This window comes from Adiantum capillus-veneris, chromosome 1 (assembly GCF_014529385.1).
Source record: "Adiantum capillus-veneris isolate H3 chromosome 1, ASM1452938v2, whole genome shotgun sequence".
NCBI lineage: Eukaryota > Viridiplantae > Streptophyta > Polypodiopsida > Polypodiales > Pteridaceae > Adiantum > Adiantum capillus-veneris.
The window spans coordinates 185,203,618-185,227,704 of record NC_140931.1 but is presented as its reverse complement, the minus strand read 5'-3'; the positions used below and the strand labels follow the sequence as shown (position 1 = coordinate 185,227,704).

Here is a 24,087-nt window from a genome sequence, read left to right as displayed (position 1 = left end):
GCTTTGATTTTAGGCTTCTATCTATGTGCATAAAAGCCTCGCACCCAAACACTTTGAGAAATGAATAATTCATCGGTTTACCTGTCCATGCCTCTTATAGAACTCCCCCATCCAATGCCGTTAAAAACGACAGGTTGATTAAGTACATAGACATACTTATTGCTTTTGCCCAAAGCTCAAGCGGTAGGCCTGCATGTAGCCGCATGCTTCGTACTTGCTCCATGATTGTTCTGTTTCATCTTTTCCAGAATCCATTTTGTTGAGGTGTCCTTGGGGTTGTCCTTTGCCTCCAAATGCCATTGCTAGCACAATAACTTTCAAAAGCTTGGCTGCAATATTTGCCTCCATTATTGGACCTGAGACATTTAAATTTGGTATCAGCTTCATTCTACACGAAGGCTTTTCACCTTTGAAGTATGAAAAAGTTAAAACATATCAGATTTAATCTTCACTACATAAACCCATGTTTTCCTAGTCTCATAGTCTATGAATGTTACCTAGCACAATGAGCCACCAAGGGATGGTGTACTTGCAGGACTTCAAACATCAGAATGATCCAACTCAAAAAAATTATTTTTTCTTTCATTTCCTGCATTTTGAAATGTTACCCTCTTTTGTTTATCGTAAACACAATCTTCACAGAACTCTAAGTTCACTTCTTTCAAACCTGGTAGAAGCTTAGGATTTGTATTCCTTTGGCACTCATATGCCCAAGTTGGTAGTGCCACACCGCACTATACACTTCTGTATATATTGCACAAGTTGAAGATTATGTGCTAATAGAACACAAGTAAAGTGTACCAACCTTTTCTCCTTTGGTGGCAGCCACGAAAATCCCTTTGAGATCTTCCAATCTTTTTTTTTCAATTGCAATGTTGTGAGCTTCATCGTGTAATTGACTTGTAGAGATCAAATTTTTGTGAAGAGAAGGACCATGCTTGACATCTTTAAGCTTTCATTCATTTTCACTAGCAATTTTGACACAAACTGTACCTTTGCCGACACTTTATCAAGCTTCATTATCTCCCAAGTATACATACCCAAAATTATCTTTGGTGTAATGTAATGGAAATGGCCTATGAACTTTGAGATTAGCGGAATTAAGAGAATTAAAGTGAGCATTTTTGTGAGATCACTTTGAGAACATGGAGGGTGAACTAAATTGATGGTAGCAACATAAACATAGTACTTAATTAACTTGGCATGGACAATACTTTTGTAAGAGAGAGAGTATTAGAGAGCATGACTATAGTTGACGACCGGATTTACTTGGAGCCAGTCTCTCTTCCAAAAGACGTTTGTATTATAGATTCTCCCATAAAGAGATACTTTGTTACAATACAATCTTTGTGTTCCTTGTGACCTTGGTGATGCTAAAGATGGAAAGCTTCATGCATCACAAGCTTAACATAAACTTTGCAAAAAGCATTAACTATCCGAAGCCTCAGTCCCAAGGCCTCAAACACCTTCGAAGGTGGAGAGAGCTAGCGGGGAATGAGGGTAGGGAAGAGGAAGAAGAAACATTCCATAGGAGAAAGAAATAGTTCCTCACTTATCATCACTCTTCTTGCTTAGCATAGCATAATAGCATAGTAATGAAGATGAAGAAGATGGCAAGTTTAAGCATTGAAGCATGGCTCTTGGTTGGATTTGCATTCCATAGCCAAGAGTGTTGGTGTAGACTCTCCACTTCTCAATAAGCTTTGAGAAGGAGATGGAGCTCTTGCACTTTGCACTCCACACAATGAGAGAATGTGTATGTGTGTGTGTGGAAGAGTATACCCCCCTCTCATGCTTGGTCCACATCTCTCTCTCTCTCTCTCTCTCTCTCTCTCTCTCTCTCTCTCGCGTATTATTTTATTACTTCATTTGGATATGTGTCCTCTTTTTTCTCTTTGAGAGAAAGAACTTCATTATTTATTTTTATGTATCTAAATTCTCATTGGACCCCTTTAAAACCTATCCAATAGCATTCAAGTACATCATGAGGGCCACATGTGGAGAGTCATTTGAACATGTGTCTTTTATGCTTATTAAGTCATTTGGTTGAATTGAATACTTCAAGGGCTTAGTCAATCAAGCAAGCATGTGTCTATTATGCTTCTTAAGGTTTTTTTTATTATTGAATACTTCAAGCTTTAGTCAATCAAGCATGGAAACGTTCATGCCTCTTGAGAATTTATCTTTGAATTTAACATTTCAAAAACCTTAGTCATTTAAGCATAAAAATCACCTTAAGCTTTGGGCAAGGTTCCAACAACTACTTTAAGCATCTTAGCACCTCATGCTTGGGTAGGATTTCCACCTCGAGGTTAGCCCTAGCTTGCATAAGGTCAAATGACTTTTTAACACTAACTTTTGGAGGTTTTTAATGAAGATAACTCTAAGGTCTTTTAAGCTCCATTAAACGCACGTTGCTCTTTGATAGACTACCTCCGTTTTGGACCCCTTTTGAGATGTAACCATCTCTCCTTTTGGTTCCTTGCTGAGGTAAATCTAGAAGCACTTATTGCACATTGCTCTTTGGTAGATCGTTTCCTTTTGGACCCCTATTGAGATGCAACCATTTCTCCTTTTGGTCCCCTATTGAGATAGGTTTAGAAGCACACATATATATCCTAACTCTTGTTCCCCTTTTATCTTCCCATATTAAGTGATCAGTTTAATATGAGAAAATCATTTGATAAAGTTAGATATTCTATTTTATGACATTACCTCTCTCTTGAAATCATAGTCGTCCTCGACTATGAGGTAGAGAAGATAAAGCATAGTCATTGGTCCATGTTTCTTAGCGGATAGAGGATCCCTTTTTACCCTTCACGACATCATTCCAGAATGGATGACTAATCCATTCGGTGCTTGGTAGACTTAGCTTCCGCAAGCATGTCTGCTCTTTAGTCCATATCATCCTTCTAAAGTAGAGTGACAAGTTCTACTTAGTGTTTGGGAGACGTCGTTTCACCACAAACATGATCATAAGCATGCATACTTCTTAAATGTTGTGCACAATAAAAGAAAGAGAATGAGTCTTATAAGACAAAAACATTGTTCATTTAAAATGCATTTTCATTTACTTACTCTAGTTTAGCATTGTAAGCATTGACAAGGTTCATATTATCCTTAAGCTAAGTTCCTTGCATCCATCTAGCATCTTTAAAAGGATAATTCTTAAACTTAACAAGATATCGTTGGATAATCTTACCGTTTCTTAGTACCTTGTTTTCATGTCAAAGAATCGATTTTGGCTGCAATACCTCTCTCTTGATCTTCGATCTCTGGCAGGTCCTCCATTATTGATTCTTTTGGTGACTCTCCTTTGTAAGGCTTGAGTAGGCTCACATGGTTAGCATTGTGAATGAGCCAATGGTTGGGCAACTTTAACTAATAAGCCATCTCATTGATTGCTTAATAATTTTAAAAGAAAGGACCATAGTATCTTTTTTTTAGTTTAGCATAATACTCTTGGTGGCTCGTAGGATTCTTGCCCATAGTATGCATTAGACAAGCCTTGAGAAACTTTAGCAACACCCAATAATTTTCCTTAAAGGCTAAGGCTCTTTTGTGCTTATTAGCAACAACCCTTTTTGCCTTGGCTTTGAGATGGATATAACCATTATAAACTTTGGAAAATATTCTTGTAAGTCTCGCCTATATTCATCAGCAGTGAAGATCTTCCCATGTACTTTAAATAGTAAGGGACTTCTGGATCTTCCCTTTTTAACATCGAAAGGTGCTTTCCCCATAGAAGTATGTACAATGTCATTGTACGCATACTCTATAAGAGATAGGTACTTCTCTCATTGAGAACGTTGATCTACTTTCATGACATAGGCTTTTAGTAGATTCAAGAATCGTTAAATTAGTTATTTTACTTTGGTCATTCGTTTGTGGATGATAGGCCAAAAGAGAAATTTAATCTACTTCTTAGATTTTCAAAGAGACCCTTCTAAAAATTACTGATCATTCTAAGATCTTTGTCTGACACTATGGATGTTGACAAGCCATGATACTTGAAAATTTGAGATTTAGAGAAGGTTACTGTTTGATGTGCCTTAATAGTCTTTTGAACAGGCATAGAGTGTGTCTTCTTGCTAAGCATGTCAACTAAAACAATCCAATTTGCTTCTCTCAATCAAATTTCAATTTTTGGTGGACCGTGCATTTTGAAACATACTCTTGTATCTTTACTTTTCATGGTAGACCAAGAGAAATACATTTCTACTCCTCGAAGAGTAGATTATGGAATCCTTCTTTGCCCCATATAAGAAGAAGCATGGGATTCATACATGACTTTCTTATTATATGGGTGAGTAATACATAGCCTATTTTCGTTTGGAAGATAACCATCCTTCAAGGTGAATGGTTCTTTTTTTCTTCCCTAATGCAAAGGCTGTAATTACCTACTTAAAGTCTTGGTCAGTAGCATACTCATCTATCATAGAAGGTAGATCATTGTGAGTTGCTATAGACACCACATTTACCCTTGGCCGTTGTGAAAGTGCATCAACCACTTGATTGTCTTGCCAGCAATGTGAGCAATATGAAATTTAAATTGCGAAAGAAAATTTGTCCACCTCATTTGTTTGTCAAAAAGCTTGGTTTGCGTCATGAAGTACTTGAGACTTTGTGATGTATTCGTAGGATGAATGGAGCGTCCAAGAGATAGTGCTTCCATGTATCTAGAGCATGTAGAATAGCTAAAAGCTCTTTTTCGTATATGCCCAAGACCTGTTCATCAGCATTGAGCCTTCGGTTCTCATATGCTATGGCATGCCCTTCTTGAAGCAAAACTGCTCCAAGCCAATCACCACAAGCATCACATGGGACCTCAAATTGCTTTGAGAGATCCGGACGCATGAGGACTGGTTGAGAGGTAAGCTTCTCTTTGAGCTTGTTAAAAGCATTTTGTTCTTTAGCAGTCCATGATTACCTAACGTTCTTCTTTGTTAAGTCATGCAATGGTCCTGCTATTTGAGAGAATTTTGCTATGAAGCATCTATAGTATGCACACATACCAATAAAGCTTCTTAGCTCATGTAGATTCCTTGGATTAGGCCATGCTTTATTACCTCCAACTTTGATGGATTCATACATATACCATCTTGAGAGATAATGTGACCTAAATATTGAATCTCTTGTAGGAAAATTTCACTTTTCTTTTGATTAATGCAAAGCGTATTCTCTCTCACAACTTGAAAGATCACTTGGAGGTGTCACTTATACTCCTCAAGAGAATTTGAGTGGGCCGAAGATTTTTGTCCATCGTGAGTTTGAATGCGGCTGGAGCATTTGTCAAGCCAAAATTTGCAAATAGATCTTCTACCCGCGGCACGAAAAATCCTTTTTTTTATAGTGATCCTATTTAGTGCTCTATGGTCGACACACATGTGATATGTGTCATCTTTCTTTTGCACTAAAAGTACTTGTGAACAGAATGGAGACGAGCTAGGTCTCACCATTCCTTTTTCCACCAATTCATGCACTTGCCTCACGATCTTCTCTTGTTGAGCTTGTGAAACTCAATAAGGAGGTTTATTATGCAATGAGCTTCCTAGTAGAAGCTCTGCTGCATGGTCATCACCCCTCGTTTTGGAAGTTGCTCACTAGGGATGTCATCAATGAAAACATATTGGAATCCATGTAGGAAATTAGACAACTCTAATTCCTCTTGATTCCCTTTATTGCTACTTCTGAAAACATTAGAATCATTTACAGATTCTCTAACAAAATCATATACGCAAAAATAGAGCTTTTCATTGACTTATCAAAAGCAAGCGTATTTACCAGGGATATGGTGTTCCTCGAGTCAATAGCATCTATGTACATGCTCTTTTCCTTGTAGGTAAAATAGATTCTCCTTTCAAGGAACTTCATGTTGGCAGCCATGCGGTTGAACCATGGTGCCCCTAGGATAACATCCTCATGTTGGAGAGAAGAGATTAAAAAAAGATCTTCTTTGTCGACGTAGCTTTGGACATGAAGCCTCAACTTCCTAATCAAAGGAGTAACGGAGGCTTTCTATCCCTTGAAAGTTGTGTCAACAATTACAATATCTCCCATCTCAAAAGCTTGAATGCCCAACTTGGTGGCCAACTCCGTTGATATGAAGTTGTGAGTAGAGCCAGGATCAAACAAAGATGAAGGCATCATGCTTTTTCCCAAGCATAGGAGAGGAGTGAACCTTTGCAATGAGTATCCTCTTTTGGATAACCATGTCTTTGCTCCCACACTTAAAGCATTTATGGTCTTTATGAAATGCCTCTAATTCTTTGGGAGAGGGCTTATTTTTACCTTTGTAAGCTCCTTTCTCCTTGGCCTTGTTGTTGTTGGTGTTGGTGTTGCCTTGGGAAGATTGCTCTTCCCTTTAGCTTCATTTTGATCCTTGTTTTCCATGGGCTTGAAATTTGTTCTCACTTGTTGAAAATTGCCCCTTGAAGCAACCATAGTGTGGTGGATTACTTCGATGATAGTGCTAGGCTGTTGTGAGTTGACATACTCAGCCATTTCTTCAGGTAATACAACACAAAATTGTTGCTTTTGTTCGATAAAGTCTATCCTTTGAAGGCTGTAGCTTTGAGATGTAAATCCCAAAACTTGTTTACATATTTCGATAGACTCCTTCAAGGAGTAGCTTCAAACTCCGCCATTTGGTAAGCACTTTGTCCTTTGCATCGCTTGCAAGGAATTGCTTCATGATGGAAACTCATAGAGTTTTCCATGCCTTTGGGGCCTCATCGTTGCCACGAAGGCTATCCCACCATTGATGAGAAGATTTCTGGAAGTGCATAGCTACATGGTGTGGCTTGGAGGATTCCGTGAAGCCCTCGTCTCCAAAGGCCACATCAAATTGTTGGATGAAGACCAATACTTTGTCTGTGGCACCAAAGGCGCCATCATAGGTGAGAAAAGAGATACTCTTTCCTCCCTCTCTGAATTTCTTGAGCTTTTGGGACCTTCGCCATGCCGGGTAAGTTTTGCGATGTCCTCTCCTCTTGTATTCTCTAAGAGAATAACTATTGCTTTCGTCGGAAGAGGAGGAAGGTGAAGAAGAAGGAGAAGAGGGTGACCTCTTTCGTGCCTTTTTCTGCCTTTGTTTCCTCTCTTCCCTTTCAGAGTGACGAGGAGAAGGACTATGGATTGACCATTTCCTCTTGGCAGGAGTTGGTGATATTCTAAACCGCCGTCTTCATGGAGCCACATCTTTAGAGGAACTTAGGAATTCATTTCTTTCTCGTTCTTTGGATTCCTCCTCTCTTATGGGAGAGAGTCTTCTTTTGTGAGTCTCATCAAGAGACCTCCTAAACTCTCTCTCCTCTTGGAGAGGAAGGGAAATCCCATAAGCACGATGTTGTTGGGTAACTTCGGCTTGCAAAGTAGGGTTGCCCATAGATTGATGCAACCTAGTAACAAGATAATTGATAAACATGGGGGCATCATCATTAGCACCTTCATGTGCAAAATCAAAGTTGTCAATGTTCATTCTATTCTCTTGGTTATTGTCAGCCATACTAATTATACTTATGTGTTTACTTAGTGTATCCTTTGGCAATTCAAACCCTTAGTTGCTACTCCTCTTCGCCTTTCAAAATAAGCGCTTGAGTATCTACACCCACGGCTCGAATTGGTTAATTATAGAGAGTAGTGGGGTGGGTCTAATTGCCGAGGGATAGCTCCTTTAGGACTTCTTATGGCTTGATAATGGTAAAGCCATAGGCAAGTCTAAAAAGACCCCATTATTAAGACCAAAGCTCCCGAGGTGTGCATCATATCTCACATAGTGGGCTCAATAAAATCGATAAAAGATCCCAAACCACTTATCCTAATATAATTAACAAAATCAACCATTAATAGGCTACTTAAGGACCTCTTTTATTAAGCACGAAAAGAGAAACCAAATGCTCTGATACCAATGTAATGGAAATGGCCTATGAACTTTGAGAATACGGGAAATTAAGAGAATTAAGGTGAGCATTTTTGTGAGATCACTTTGAGAACATATAGAGTGAACTTAATTAACGGTAGCAACATAAACATAGTACTTAATTAACTTGGCATGAACAATACTTTTGCAAGAGAGAGAATATTAGAGAACATGACTATAGTTGAGGATCGGATTTACTTGGAACCGGTCCCCCCTCCAAAAGGCATTTGTATTATAGATTTTCCCATTAAGAGATACTTTATTACAATACAATCTTTGTGTTCCTTGTGACCTTGGTGATGCTATGAAGATGGAAAGCTTCATGCATCACAAGCTTAATATAAACTTTGCAAAAAGCATTAACTATCCCAAGCCTCAATCCCAATGCCTCAAACACCTTTGAAGGTGGAGAGAACTAGCGGGAAATGAGGGTAGGGAAGAGGAAGAAGAAACATTCCATAGGAGAAAGAAATAATTCCTCACTTATCATCATTCTTCTTGCTTAGCATAGCATAATAGCATAGTAATGAAGATGAAGAAGATGGCAAGTTGAAGCATTGAAGCATGACTCTTGGTTGAATTTGCATTCCATAGCGAAGAGTATTGGTATAAGCTCTCCACTTCTCAACAAGCTTTGAGAAGGAGATGAAGCTCTTGCACTTTGCACTCCACACAATGAGAGAATGTGTGTGTGTATGTGTGTGCGTGTGTGTGTGTGTGTGGGAGAGTATACCTCCCTCTCATGCTTGGTCCATACCCCTCTCTCTCTCTCTCTCTCTCTCTCTCTCTCTCTCTCTCTCTCTCTCTCTCTCTGGTATTATTTTATTTGGACATGTGTTCTCTTTTTTTTCTTTGAGAGAAAGAACTTAATTATTTATTTTTTTGTATCTAAATTTTCATTGTATCCCTTTAAAATCTATTCAATAGTATTCAAGTACATCATGAGGACCACATGTGGAGGATCATTTGAACATGTGTCTTTTATGCTTATTAAGTCAATTCTGTTGAATTGAATACTTCAAGTACTTAGTCAATCAAGCAAGCATGTGTCTTTTATGCTTCTTAAGTTATTTTTTTTATATTGAATACTTCAAGCTTTAGTCAATCAAGCATGGAAACGTACATGCCTCTTGAGAATTTATCCTTGAATTTAACATTTCAAAAACCTTAGTTATTTAAGCATAAAAATCACCTCAAGCTTTGGGCAAAGTTCCCACAACCACTTTAAACATCTTAGCACCTCATGCTTTGGTAGGATTCCCACCTCGAGGTTAGTCCTACCTTGCGTAAGGTCAAAGAACTTTTTAACATTAACTTTTGGAGGTATTTAATGAAGCTAACTCTAAGGTTTTTTAAGCTCCATTAGATACACATTACTCTATGATAGACTACCTCCGTTTGGACCCCTTTTGAGATATAATCATCTCTCCTCTTGGTCCCTTCCTGAGGTAAATCTAAAAGCACTTATTGCACATTGCTCTTTGGTAGATCGTCTCCTTTTGGACCCCTATTCAAATGCAACCATTTCTCCTTTTGGTCCCCTATTGAGATAGATCTAGAAGCACATATATATATCCTAATTTTTGTTCCGCTTTTATCTTCCCATATTAAGTGATCAGTTTAATATGAGAAAATCATTTGGTAAAGTTAGATATTATATTTTATGACATGTAATCTTGGAAATGCTGCTTGTGTGATGTCGCATGGAATGAAGCCGCAAAATCTACTATCTATGAATTAGACACATTGTCTAATGAGAGAATTAGAGAATCTTGCTCTACTTTTCTTATCATAGTGGCTTCCGATGTTGGCTTGTTGTCTTGAGACTCTGACGTCTTTTTCTTCTTGGATCAGTAATCCTGATGACATGGCCCTCGTTGCTGCAGTTTCAACATTCAAGAACTGACTTTATGCATGACTTGCTCCGCCTTAAGTGATCACGACCCTTTTGGTTTTTGAACCTCTCTTCTGATCTTTCCCTCGTTTTCGCTGATAGTGCTGCACTTAATGATTCACATGTGCTTCTGCTTCACATTTTCTCGTTTAGGAGATCATCCACAACATCATCAAACTTAAAGAGTCTTTGTGTCAGAGACATACTTACTTAGTCATCACAAGGCTGTCCAAACTATCCGGTAGTGCCACTACTTATTTTACAGTGCTTGGCACAAAGATCGCTTTCGTACTAAAACTTAAGTGTCAAATAATGAAAGGTCGAAGGTTAGAGATATTAAGTATTACTCTAATGAATGAAGCTCCATTACAAACCAAGCGAAGGGATTCAATCGAGTGGTTGGGTGTTATTGAGGTGCGCAAAGAGACTACTGCAATACTTATATGGATTTTTGAGAGAACTCCATGGATCACAAAAATAATACACTCTCAACTTGCAGGTGAGAAATTGGAGGTTGAGGGTTTTGATAGCTTTGATGTGGAGTAACGTCTAAGTGAGGACTTGAAGACCATAAAGTGTTTGCTTGGTTACAAACAAAAAGCTTCTTCTCTCTTGCCTTGTCCATTTTTCACTCGAGGGTACAAACCCAACAAACAAAAATCACATAAGAACTTTGCAAAAGGCGGTCTGCTTCCATGACAAGGGGATGGAGACAAAGGATTGAACAATCTTGATGTTAGAGATGGCAACTCCGCATTGAGAATCTCATCCAGTGTGAAACCAACCACGCAAAACCAAGTCAAGATGCGGAATAAAGTACAACCTACAACCGGGTTTGTACAATGCAGACTGCTGAAATCTTGGCTCCCATTGTCAGCCAGACATGGCCCTAAAATAGACATTCCTTGAAATAATGTGCTCTCGCCATGGCTCCCAACCTTTGTCGATCGCCCATTATTTCAAGGAATGGCCATTGTAGGGCCACTTCCTAGACCATAAAAAATGAAAAGGCTCTCCATTTGATTGTGTTGGAGAAATTGAACGCCAAAGCACGTGCTAGTGTAAATATCAACTTTGAGTTACAAATATACACATCCATGAGTCTGTCTTACATGCTTGAGAGAATTCATATTCATATCATTGTCATTGTGTAAAAAGTAACCGCAAAGTTGCAAAAGGCCTTACATGGGCAGCACAATTTGTATTAGATTACAAATCTAGAACCGTTCATTCTTTCCATATCGCCTTTATTTTAGGCAATGAAAAAATGTATGCAATCTTGTGATACTTTAGGCAATGTAGTAAAATGCCTTATAGACGACTCCTAAGGTGAATACCCAATTTACTAAGAACCTACTCGACACACCCATAACTGCCCCATTTTGATACCACACAAGCATTAAAACCCTCATCACCTTCCACAAAAACCTAACTTCAGTTCTCATCGTCTCCAAAAAAGTGCTTAGCCTTAGGCTTCTAGCTTTTGGGACTTGCAAATCCATGCTTTTGTTCAACTGTACATCGACCCTTGGAAAATATGCACACTTGACCCCGAACATCATGATAGGCAACAAAAACTCCCTACTAATGTGTCCTACTGATGGCAACACTGTATGAAGGTCTCCAACTCCTATCCAGACCAACAGTGCAGCCTTATAAGCCCATGTGTTAAGAATTAAGGTTCTTGCATACAGCGGAATGAAATGCCTAGACTATGTTGCAATTCATACGTATCCTCTTGTGGATCAAGATGGAGAAAACACTAACATCAGCACTCTCAGTCAGCATGTGGAATGAAACCCTAAAAATCCCATGAATCTCGCCAGCAATGTTCTGCAGTACCTCATTGTGTCTTGACAAAAATTGCATTACAAGTGCACCAGCCTTTGAAACAAGGTGAAGTCCCACAATCACCAGCTACCATAGGGTGTATGCAAAGTAGTTGCATGGTTTCACATGTGTTTTGCAAGCCAATGGCTCCAGTTTACCACCATTCACGCATATTGTGTCAACCTTTGAGCACTTATATACACCAACGCAGTAGTAAAATGATTACATGCTCCACTCACCCACCTACAAGTTCTCTAGACAAAGTTCGACAACTTCAGTGAGTCCAGAAATATTGGCAAAAAACAATACAAAGTAACAACTATTTTCTGTGGTTGCAAAATTTTTAATTGCCTACAATCACATTAGCCACCTTCTCTTCTCTGAGGAGAACTTCCATGTCTCAACATATTCAACCATTGCTTCCAATTGAGCTCTTAGCCAGTCGCATCTAAAGCATTAGACCTAGAATTCCAGAAATATAAGCTACCAGGCTTGTGTTCTGCAGAGATAGACTTCAGATGCACAGACGACTTCAACGAGCCAAAAGTAATATTCAACGATTGCTTCCAATTAGCTCTTAGCCAATCGCATATAAAGCATTAGACCTAGAATTCCAGAAATATAAGCTACCAGGCTTGTGTTCTCTACCAGACCACTTGTATGACGTTACCGGCGGAGATAGACTTCAGATGCACAGACTTCTACGAGCCAAAAGTAATATGCAGAAATTTCCAAAAGTAATATATGCGAAGGAGGCCTGTCATATCAAGTTCACAATGACCAACTTCGGCCTCAAATGCCTATTAGAGACTCCAGAATCTGCTCCACCATCAATGACTCTGCTCGGCTTTAGATTTAGACAAGCCTCTGGCATTGTCTACACACCAGCGACCTTCTCAATGATTGGTAGGAAATCATGAAAATGGAAGTCCGGCATCATCAAGAATACTACTTGAATCTTGCTTCTCAGAAGGTATAGAAAACTAGTAAGTCCATGAGCCCTAAAGGTATAGAAAACTAGCAAGTCCATGAGCCCTAATTCATTGTCCTAGTTCACTGTTGAAAAACACTCCAGACAATGACAAAGCCTCACTTAATAACCTTCAGAGATGAATCTCAATCAAGGAAAACATGGTGCATTAGGATCAATGACTACTCATTTTGAGTAGAGACATCTACTCGTAGAGACTTTCAGAAACACATTGACCCCGTACCTATTCAAGTATAAGACAGATCTCAAATTCTTTTCCTTGAAAGGCAAACAGCAGCAATTACTCCAAAAAGCCACAAGTTTACCTAGATCTAACGCCTGTCTGTCTTTCCTATTGAGCGCTTGCCAGCAAAGAGATGCTTTGGCTTCATATTGAAAATGACCCTATCAGCTTCACCTTTTTTGGCATTCTTATTCCGCTGCTTGACCGCCTTCTTACCCAACTTGACAGCCTTCATTTTCTGTGCGGTGTCCTTGAAACCCTCACCAGGAAGAGCTTCCATGGAAGCTCTAGATGCAGACCGAGAGCGCAAGCGCAGCCGCTTTCTGGGCTGATCAATATCCATTGCTTCACCAACAGCGTCTATATCCATAGCAGACGATCTATCACGCTTTCTACCTTGTCTAGAAAGTGACCGGCTTCTGGCCCTTGCTACTGCAGCACTTGCATCCAAGCCAAGACTCGTCAGATGCTTGGACATCTTGGCTGTGTCAAACTTGCGATCCTTGTCGAACTTGCGTGGCACCACAGGTTTGCTCCCTGCTGTAACCTTCTTTGCTCTATGCTCTTCTAGCAATTTCTTTTTCTTCCTTCTGATTGCATCAAGAGCCTCTTGCTCCTCAGGGGCAAGTTCATCCTCACTCATGTCACTCTCCTCTTCACCCTCCCTGGCCTCCCTTATCCCTTCTTCTTGTTCAATTTCCTCAAGCCTCTGCAGGATGTCACGGTCAATAAAATCTGCAATATTATGCCCATCCATGATCTCAGGAATGATATCTTCTTTCCACGACTCATCTGCCAAAAGATACTTTTTCCGCAGATTGGCAGAATAAACACCTGCCCCTCCATACTCATTCTCCATATCCTTCTCAAGTTTCCTTTCTATTTTAGCAAGACCTTCCAAAACCGCATTTGGGATGCAAGGAGGCCTCTCCTTAGCATCTCTGGGTCGGGGCATAGCCACATGAATTCGATTCAAACAATCATTCAGTTTCTTGGACTTCATCTTCATTTCCACTCGTTGCTGCAAAAGCCTCTCGCAGGCCGCATTCTTGACAGCTATGACTCCTTCCTCTGTAAGCGTGCTCATAGTGAGCAGGCAGTCATCGGAGCTTGGCTGCTCATCTATAACAGACCCTGCCACAGCACATTTTGCAGCTTCTGCCTTCATTTCCATGATGATCTTCTTGTCCTCTTCCCCAAGCGCCTCCAAAGGTTGCAAATCCACCTTGTTACAAACCACAAGCAGGGGCTTGTTAGAAAACAAGGGCTTGATACTGTGGAACAATGCTGCTTGCTGCTCGATGGTGTATCCACACGCACCCGAAAGATCCATGAAAAAGAGAACTGCAGCCCTCAGGTGCGCCAGAGCTGTAATGCTGAGCATTTCAATAGTGTTCCTATCTTCCAGAGGATGATCCAAAATACCAGGGGTATCGATCACTTGCCATCGAAGGTACTTGTAATCAGTATGCCCAACAAAGAGGGATTTAGTTGTGAACGCATACGGCTGCACGTCCACATCAGCTCTGGTGATCTTGTTGATGAAAGAGCTCTTGCCAACATTAGGATAGCCACAGATCAACAGCGTTCGTGTGTTGGGGTCAATGGTGGGCAACCTAGACATGTGTTGTCGTACCTGCTCAAGGTAAGACAAGCTGGGTCCAATACGCTTCATGATAGTGCACATGCGTCCCAGGGCGGCAACCTTGAGCTTCTTGCACCTGTACAGAGAGTCTCCATACTTAAGGAGACGCACATAATCCTTGCAAACCTTGCTGATGAGGTTGCGTGCAGTGTTGATCTGTCCTAGAGCTAGCTTGTAGTGGTCCCTATCATAGAGAACATTGAGAAGATCGCCGTAGAAGGGATGTATGTCATCCAAGCGGGGGAAGTCCTCCACAATTTTGGTGAGCTTCTCATGGAAATTCTGTTGGGTGAACTTCACCTTGCGCATGTAGAACTGTCGCAGGCGGGCAATGGCGTAACCCTTGTGCACAACCGTGGGGGTCTGCCGCTGAGTGCGCGACAGGATGATGTCCACGAAGTCCTTGGAAGAAGGCACAATGGTAATCTGTTTGAAATTGTAGAGCACCATGTCTGCTGCACATAAGATCCCCGCACACTCACTCTCTTCTCCAAAAACCTAAGCTAAAGAGCGCACCCTGCACACCAACCTGCTGCTGCTCAAAAAGAGCCAACATCAATGCCCTAGGTCTCACTTTTGATATGGTGTCGTTGTGTTGTTTTTGTCCTTTTTTTTAAAAAAAAAGAAAGGGGGGGGGGGGGGGGGGGGGGGGGGGGGGGCGGGGGGATGGGATCAAAGGCGGAGAAGCTCACGCGCAAAAGCAGAGGAGATCGCAGTCGCAAAAGTCAAATCAAAAACTAAACCTGGCCGGGCTGGAAAATGCATGTTAACTTATAATATAATGTTGTAAAAACGGTCATGGGTACATAATGCATGCGCGGGTGAGGTGGTTAGCCTTTGTGTCCCTAAACCCCGACAGTCTCAGGTTCAAATCGCCCCGTCACGCTTCGTTTTTCTCGTTGGCCATGTTTAATACGCCTCGCCTTTTTTACAGCACGTCTCGTTTTTCCCGCTGGCCAGGTTTAGTGCGCCTCGAGATCCCGCCCTACAGCTCTGACAGTCGATCCCATTACTCCACCCCGCATTTTATATGGGTGTCACTTAGTCTCAAGGGGGGGGGGGGGGGGGGGGGGGGGGTCTTGTGTTCACACTAGGCTAACCTTATGGCACCAAACTTGAGGTGAAGCGCTTTTTCACCTGAAAAGTGAATTTGTGTTCGCATGCGTTCTCTTCTTCGCTAAGCGAGAGTCACTAAGAGAAAAAGCTTGTACGTTAGTCCTGCTCCCTATTTGCCAATTTTCCATTCCACCGCTAAATTGATGCAAAAGAATATTGTTGCATATGAGGGCCAGTATTATAGCAGGGTAATGCGAGCAATCTTTAGTCAACACAGTAGGCAACATGCCACTTTGGTGCACGGTGGGATGAAAGTTGAGTGCTACATTAATGGGATATGGATTAAATGGAATTAGGGGGCGCCGTTTTATTGGGCCCTTTACCTTTAATCCTATGGGTCTTGAATGAACCCCAAGTAGTGGGATCGGCAACAAAAAACTAGGGCACATTTCTTGCCTCACTCGTGATATGGCTGATAGGTCCGTGTTTACCTTTTATGTTTGAGTTCAGTTTATCACCAACCGAAGTGGCTAGGGGGGCAACGATATGCATGCACGAGCATGTGGGGAGGCCATTAGGTTCCCAATGGGGAGGTCACGAGTTTGAGATCTAGGTCAAGTGGGGGGTGGTGAACACCTTTGGCTTTTGCCGATTGTTCGCTTGCCTCAAGATTCCTGCCCACTGTCGATCTCACCTCTTAGGGTTTATTAAAGACCCTTTGGGAGATAGTGTTCATGAGAGAGAGAGAGAGAGAGAGAGAGAGAGAGAGAGAGAGAGAGAGAGAGAGAGAGAGAGAGAGAGAGAGAGAGAGAGAGAGAGAGATTACATTAACATCCATGAGAGGCCAACCATGTAGGGGTGATCAAATACATCTTGATTACATCTTCCGGGCATCCATGCCATAAAGGCATATAAAACAAAATGGAAATGAAAATAAATATAGATTGTTTTCGAAAAAACCTCTTAGGACTCTTGAGAGGTATTGTTATAATGTGTAGACAGTGGGAACAAGCCCTAGTCAGAAATCAGAGCAGTAGTTGGGAACTGGTAGTTGTCGGGCATAATAACCGCAGTAACTAGTAGTTACCGCAATAATTGTATAGTGAATAGTCAATCAAAGGCCCAGTTGGGACCCTATAGATAAGGCCCATTACTCATTTTGCGTGCCAGTCATTACGTACTCATTTTGGAGTCTAGTGTCACTCTTTTGTACTCTTTTGGCATTTGTTGTGAGCGTTACTTGACTCTCGTCGTTGTATTCAATATCAGTTGTACTCTCAGTAGATGAATATTGCAATGAAAATGACCCAGGAACATTGACGATAGCAGAATTAAGAGAATTATAGTGAGCATTTTTATGAGACTACTTTGAGAACATAGAGGGTGAACTTAATTAGTGGTAGCAACATAACCATTATACTTAATTAACTTGGCATGAACAATTCTTTTGCAAGAGAGAGAATTAGAGAATATGACAACAGTTGAGGACCGGATTTATGTGGAGCCGGTCCCCCCTCCAATAGGCTTTTGTATTATAGATTCTCCCATCAAGAGAGACTGGGTACATTGCAATCTTTGTGTTCCTTGTGACCTAGGTGATGCAATGAAGATGGAAAGCTTCATGCATCACAAGCATAACATAGACTTTGTAAAAGTGTTAACCATCCCCGACCTCAGTCCCAAGGCCTCAAACACCTTCAAAGGTGGAGAGAGCTAGGGGGGAATGAGGGTAGGGAAGAGGAAGAAGAAACATTCATATGAGAAAGAAATAGTTCCTCACTTATCATCACTCTTCTTGCTTAGCATAGCATAATAGCATAATAATGAAGATGGAGAAGATGGCAAGCTTAAGCATTGAAGCATGGCTCTTGGTTGGATTTGCATTCCATAGCCAAGAGTGTTGGTGTAGGCTCTCAACTTCTCAACAAGCTTGGAGAAGGAGGTGGAGCTCTCGCACTTTGCACTTCACACATTGAGAGTGTGTGTGTGTGTGTGGCAGAGTATACCCCCCAAGCTAGCCCCTAGCTTCACTTGGTCGATCCCTCCTTGTATCTCATGAGATAATTTGATTGGACCCCTACAAGCTTAGCCAATCACATGCTTTAGTTAAATCAAGCAACCATGCTAGCCTTGGGAAAAGTGTCCCCCTTTCCCCTTTGAGAGAGGGACTTGATAAATGCCTAACAATTAATTTAATTAGCTAAATTATTATGGACCCCTTGAGAGGCCAACCAATAAACTTTAGGCACACCATGAGGGCAACATGGAGAGGAACTTGCACAAGTGTCCTTGTTGCTTCTTTAGACCAAGCTTGCCTTGTGTGAGGGTGTGTGGTGTTCTCTCTCATGTTCCTACAATGAGGGCTCGCCCCCCCCCCCCCTTGAGTAAGGATTGTGGTTGACTTTGGGAACACCTTAAGCCCCTCAAGCACCTTAGTCATGGAGCACCTTAGCACCTTAGTCATTAAGCACCTCAAGCACCTTAGTCAGCAAGCACGACAAGCACCTCAAGCTTGGGCCGGGTTCCCACCTCAAGCATAGCCCTACCTTGCCTAAGGTCAAAGGACTTTTAACACTTACCTTTATTAGCTAACCTTGCTCTTTGACTGACCATCTCTCATTTGGATCCCTTTAACCTTGGCCCCGTATTGAGATAAATCCCTAAGCACATGTCTATATTCTAACCCTTGTTCCAGTTTATTCTCCCACATTAAATGATCAGTTTAATATGAGCAAATCATTTGGGTTGGTTAAATATTAGATTTTATGAAAAATATGTTCCAGTTACAGTCTCAGTCTCTTCTCTTCTATTTCTAGTTCAGTCATTGTCTGATTGTATATGTGAAGTCTTTAGTCCGCATGACTTGATCTGACTAATTCTAACACTCCAACTTGGAATAGTTGTTAGAAGTGACCAAATCATTCCATTTTGGCGATCATGGTGGTGAATCGAGTAGCTCTAGATAGTGAATCTATCTCCCATTTGGGGTTTCGAGTTAGCTACCGCCCAAAAGAGTTGGATGTGGATGAAGATAGACTACAAGATTCGTGGAAGAATAGGATCGTTCCAGTACCATACCAGAGGAATCGGAGAGAGGCTCTGACATTGACACTAAATTTGGGAATGAGACAGATGTACACTTGGACCAGAGGGATGTTGAGGGGCTTAGGGATTCCCAACGTTCCACTCGGTCCAGGCGAAGGCATTCGGAATGAGCAAAGATGCGCTCTTGCTCGAGTGGATCTCAGAAGAATGATAAGGGCAAGGGCCAAAAGTAGATCAATGACAGCGAAGGCAGCAAGAGTCGGAGATCAACACATAGGAAGTTAGAACAAAAGCCTGAGATGGATATTGTTACTGAAATAGATGATATTGATAAATGGGACGTCGACACAAATCATTACAGTAAGGGTCGGAGGAAATCAGCTTCAAAGGATAGATCCAGACACCATGAGCCCTCCACTGACTTGAAAATAGCTTTTCCAGTATTCAAAAAGGATGACCCTTAGATACATATCCAGGCATTTGAGAAATATGCTAAGTTAAAGGATATTGATGACGGTGACTAGGGGAAATACTTCCCACAAACCTTGAAAGATGCAGCACGAAAATGGTATTATCATTACCTGACATGCCAACTCATAACCTATAGCAAGTTGATGAAAGCTTTTTTCTAGAATATTTTGATAATAGGCGTGATGAGGACATCTTCTATGAGTTGGATAGAATCAAGCAAGGGAAAGTTCTCTCAGCTTGAAGCTATGTACAAAAGATCAAAGAAATGACGTGACAACTTCATGAGTCTCCATCAGAGAAGAGAATGTGGGCATGGTTTCTTAGTGGATTCAGAAGTAAGAAGCTTAGGGAATGGGAGGTTTTAGCACCGACTAACAAGTTTAATGATTTGGTCTACAAAGCAATAACACTCGAGCAACAAGCTAAGAAAGAAAAGGGTCATATAGGCATACAAAATTCCGGTAACAGTGGCACATCAACTGAGGTGTCGGAATCAAGTTCCAGTTCTAGTTCATCTGACAACGACTCATATGATCAGGTTAAAGGGAATAAGAAAGGGTCCTAGACAAGGAAGCTTGAGGAAATGTCAAAGCAAATAGCCCAAATGTCCAATACCAGACCCTCAATTGGGAAACTAGAGACCTAATGTTCAAAGTGTCGATCTAAGGATCACAGGTCTGATGAATGTGCACACTGTACATATTGCAAGGCGTATGGCCATGTCTGGAACAATTGCAAGATCAAAATCCATCACTTCAAGAAGAGTAAAGATTTGTTGGTGATTGCACTTACAAACCTAGAGGTGGTGAAGATAGACGTAGCATCTGGCTCTAGAGAGAATGAGGCCAGTACGAGCGTTGGACCTGGTAGAGGAAGGTATTAGGGGGGCAATGGTTGAGGCAAGGTAGGGATGATTTTTGGGAAGAGAAACTTTAGCTGCTACACTTTTGAGAAATGTGATCATTTTGTAGCCGAGTACCCTGATAATGTGAAACTAGGAGTGGCACAGAAGCTAGAAAAACTAGTCTCAGTTTGTGTTATCACCAGAAGCAGAGGAGTGGTAATCAAGGACCTCCTAGACGAGTTTGAAAAGGACGTGAAGCAGACCAAAGAATCAAAGAGATGGGAACAACACAGAGCAACGTGAAAGGCAAAGGGCAATGCAAAGGTGGTTAATGAATGGTAGGAGCAAAAGACTCTGGCAGCAAAGATTATAGAAGATTTGGCCAAGAAGATGCCAGAGAAGCCTTAGTGCTCAGAGGCGAGGACCATCCAGAGGTTGTCGCCGTAGTCTTCAGTGGCTCAGGAGGATAAGCCCATCAGAGTGTCTGGTGAGGAACATGTTAAAAATGGGCTAGATGAGACGGTAGCAACAATTGTAGAGTGTCAAGCTGAGGAAATGAGGCAAGTCAAAACAGACTTGGCCAGAGTTGTGGAGTACTGACCTGAGGGTAGAAAATGCTCAAGAGAAATCTGAATCCTCACTCAAGGGTCAACCAGCCACCAGATGTAGGAGGCCAGTTGAGTGGCACTATGAAGATAGTTGATTGAAAGAGAGGGCTTTCAGCTCAAATAGCAGTTTTGGTAATGAACATGATGAAATTTATGTCAAGGTGTGTGAGTAGATTCAGAAGCTCACTTTTGAATTGGATGATATCAAAAGAGCTTTACCATAAGCTACAAAGTTCATTAGGAAGAAGAGAAAATAAGCAAGAGAAGCCATGACAATGGATTTATCAGCCATCAAGGATGATGAGGTACATGTTATCTAAGTTGATTACAAGATCAGAAAGCAATGGGAACCCTTTGGATGGTGGGACAGGAGTGACTACCCTAGGGGAGCATCTTTGACAAAAAACTGGGTATCCAAGATCTCAAACCAGCACCTTTTTGGATACAAATGGCTGATCAAAGAGTGGTACGAGCTACTGGTCTGATAGAGAATATGCAGATCAAAGTGGGAAAAGACAAGTTTAAAACCATCTTTCTAGTAATGGATGTGCAAGGGGCATATGGGATGTTATCGGGCAGGACTTGGCTTAGAACGAATGGAGCCATACATGATTATGCAAGTCAGACACTGAGTACCCAAGGGCCCAATAGGCATATTCAAGTAAAGACTGATAATACTAGAAGCTAGAAAAAGTCCATGAGACCAGATGAACTCTGTAGGAAATATGGAATGGAAAGGATGAAGTGTATGCTCACTTTTATGAATATTTTTCCCATTGGAGAGATTGATCTAAATGTTGTCTTGTTAGACAAAGAGCTCGCTAAGAGACAAAGATGGCAATACCCTGACCAATTCGTTGGATTCAATCTTGGTGAGAGGACATTTCAGCTCAATAGGAGAACACCAAACCAGTCTGACCAGGATAAACACGAATACAGATAAGAAGCAGGCCACAACTAGACTAATGCAGAGAATCCAAGTCGAATAGTTCAACAAATAGCGATGGAACCAGGACTTGGTGAGTTAAAGGATCTGTTCAATGAATATGAAGCTGGTATTCAAATTGAAAAGGAACCTGAGCATCTGGCCAAGGTGGTCCAAATTGGCTACTTCTAGATGATCAAGAAATAAAGGAATGGAATCTCAGCTCAGAGGAGAACCCCAGAATGATCAAGATCAACAAGCATTTGAAGCCGAAGATTATAGAAAAAGCCAACGCATTATTTCACAATTATAATGACGTGTTTGCCTAGGAGCACACTGATTTGAAAGCGCGCCAATTTAGAGGTGTGTCAGCATTAGATACCACTCAAGCCAGATACGAGACTAATGAGGCTATGTTGATATAGAGTGAAGGTCAACTATGCTAAGAAGCTCAAAGAGGAGATCAATAATCTTCTGAAAGCAAGATTCATAAAAGAGGTGGCAAGCAGTGATGACTGGCTATTTTTTATTGTGGTGGTACCTAAGAAGAATGGAAAGTTGCAAGTGTGTGTGGACTATTGGAAGCTCAATGCTCAGGCAATAAAGATCCATTTCCACTCCCATTCATAGACATCTTGTTAGATGAGATCACAAGCCATGAAATGTATAGCTTCATGGATGGTTATAGCTGCTATAATCAGCTCAAAATTGCATCAAAAGATCAAGAAAAGTCGACCTTCATCACTAAATGGGGAGAAATTATGTACTTGGTAATGCCATTCAGATTGTGCAATGCTCAAGCTACTTTACAATGGGATATGATGCAGATCTTCAGTAATAATTAAATAAGTTCCTGGCCATTTTTATAGATGATTTTTCAATCTTTTCAACCAAAGAAATGTTGGAATTAGGGTTGCAAAAAAACACACATAGCTTGGAGAAGACGAAGGAAGCTCAATGCACACAACAGAGAGTGTCTTACTTAGTGTGCAATGGAAAGATAGATAGCCCTAGAATGATGGACGTATATACAATGCACGGGAGGAGAGGGGGGGGGGGGGGGGAATCTCCTAGTGAGGAAAAAGGTGCCCCAATGTCCTAAGTGTGTTCACACACATGTGGTAGTGATGTGCTCATACACATCACTACCGCTTGTATATGGTAACAAATTCCCTCTGGGAGTGATGCGATGAACAATAGATGGCACATAGAGTAAAGGGAAGTGTCATGCCCTGAAGACATGATCAGTCCACAAAGGGGAAGTAAGCCCAAAGCTTTGCAAAAAGCTTCAAACTTCTCACGAGACAATGTCTTTGTCAAAAGATCTGCAAGGTTGTCCTATGTTGGCACATAAGCCAAGTTGATCTCTCCTGTTGAGAGCCTCTCCGTGACATAGTGGTAATGCACCTCCATGTGCTTTGTGCAAGCATGAAAATATGGGTTCCTCGCAATGTGCTCTAACTGTCAATGTAGATAGTGTTGGCAGTGTCCTGTCCAACACTCAAATCAGTCATAAGGCGTCTGAGCCATACACACTCAACCGTAGCTGTGAAGACTGCCCTGTACTCAACCTCACAACTGGAAGTGGCAATAGTAGCTTGCTTAACCATGATAGGCATGAGCTGCCAAACATGAAACAAAAACCACTTTGTGGACACTCATGTGTCAAAACAACCAACCCAATATGGGTCCAAAAAAGCATGTAAATCTAGCGGCAATGATCCCCCCTTGGGATAAAACAAGCCACAATGTAAAGTGCCACTCAAGTAGTGAAAAATCCTCTTGACGGCCTGCCAATGCTTAGACCCTACGCTATGCACAATACTGACATGAGAGACTGCAAACTGAATATCCGACCTCGTGTTGCATACATAAATGAGGCACCTAACATCATTTTGGTAAAGAGTGACATCTACAGGATCACCAGCATCATGAAGACTCAATTACAAACCTGTTTCCATGGGAGTGGCAATAGGTTTGCAATCCTCAAGTCCAAACTTACATAGCAATGTCTCTATGTAACTTTTCTGACACAAGACAATACCACCATCACACTGCTTAAATTGTATGCCCAAGTAATGATGCAACAACCCCAAATTTTTCATCTTGAAAATAGCATTCAAAGCAGCCTTAAATTCAGCAATATGTCTCTTATTTGGTCCAATGATCAACAAATCATCCACATAAAGAACCACAATGAGAAGTACATCACCCTCACGCTTTACATACAATGTGCTTTTTGTTGGACTGTTACGAAAGCCTCGTTTGACCAAATGAGTGTCAACCTTCTCATACCAAGCACTGCTTCAACCCATACAAAGCTTTCCTTCATTTGCACACTTTGTCCTCTTGTCCTTTCTTAACAAAATAACGAGGCTGCCTTACATAAACTTCCTCAAATATGTCACCATTCAAGAAAGAAGTAACAATGTCTGATTGATGTACATCCCAACCAAAATGAGCTGCCAAAGCATATAGAAAACGCACAGTAGTCATACAAAAAGTGAGAGCATAAGTCTCTTCATAATCTATGCCTTTTTGCTGTGCATAACCCTTTGCAACAAGTCGAGCCTTATAGCGATCAATCTCAACATCCAGCTTGAATTTCAACTTGTAAACCCACTTCGTACCAAT

The 24,087-nt window shown here is 41.2% G+C and overlaps 1 protein-coding gene across 1 annotated transcript; it reads right to left on the bottom strand.

Moving 5' to 3' along the window:
* Positions 1 to 12,723: 12,723 nt before the first annotated feature.
* Positions 12,724 to 15,062, bottom strand: LOC147466154 (Nucleolar GTP-binding protein). The gene has a single exon (XM_086524425.1). It carries the CDS (start codon positions 14,952 to 14,954, stop codon positions 12,948 to 12,950), a length of 2,007 nt encoding a protein of 668 aa, XP_086380551.1. The 5' UTR covers positions 14,955 to 15,062; the 3' UTR covers positions 12,724 to 12,947.
* Positions 15,063 to 24,087: the final 9,025 nt, after the last annotated feature.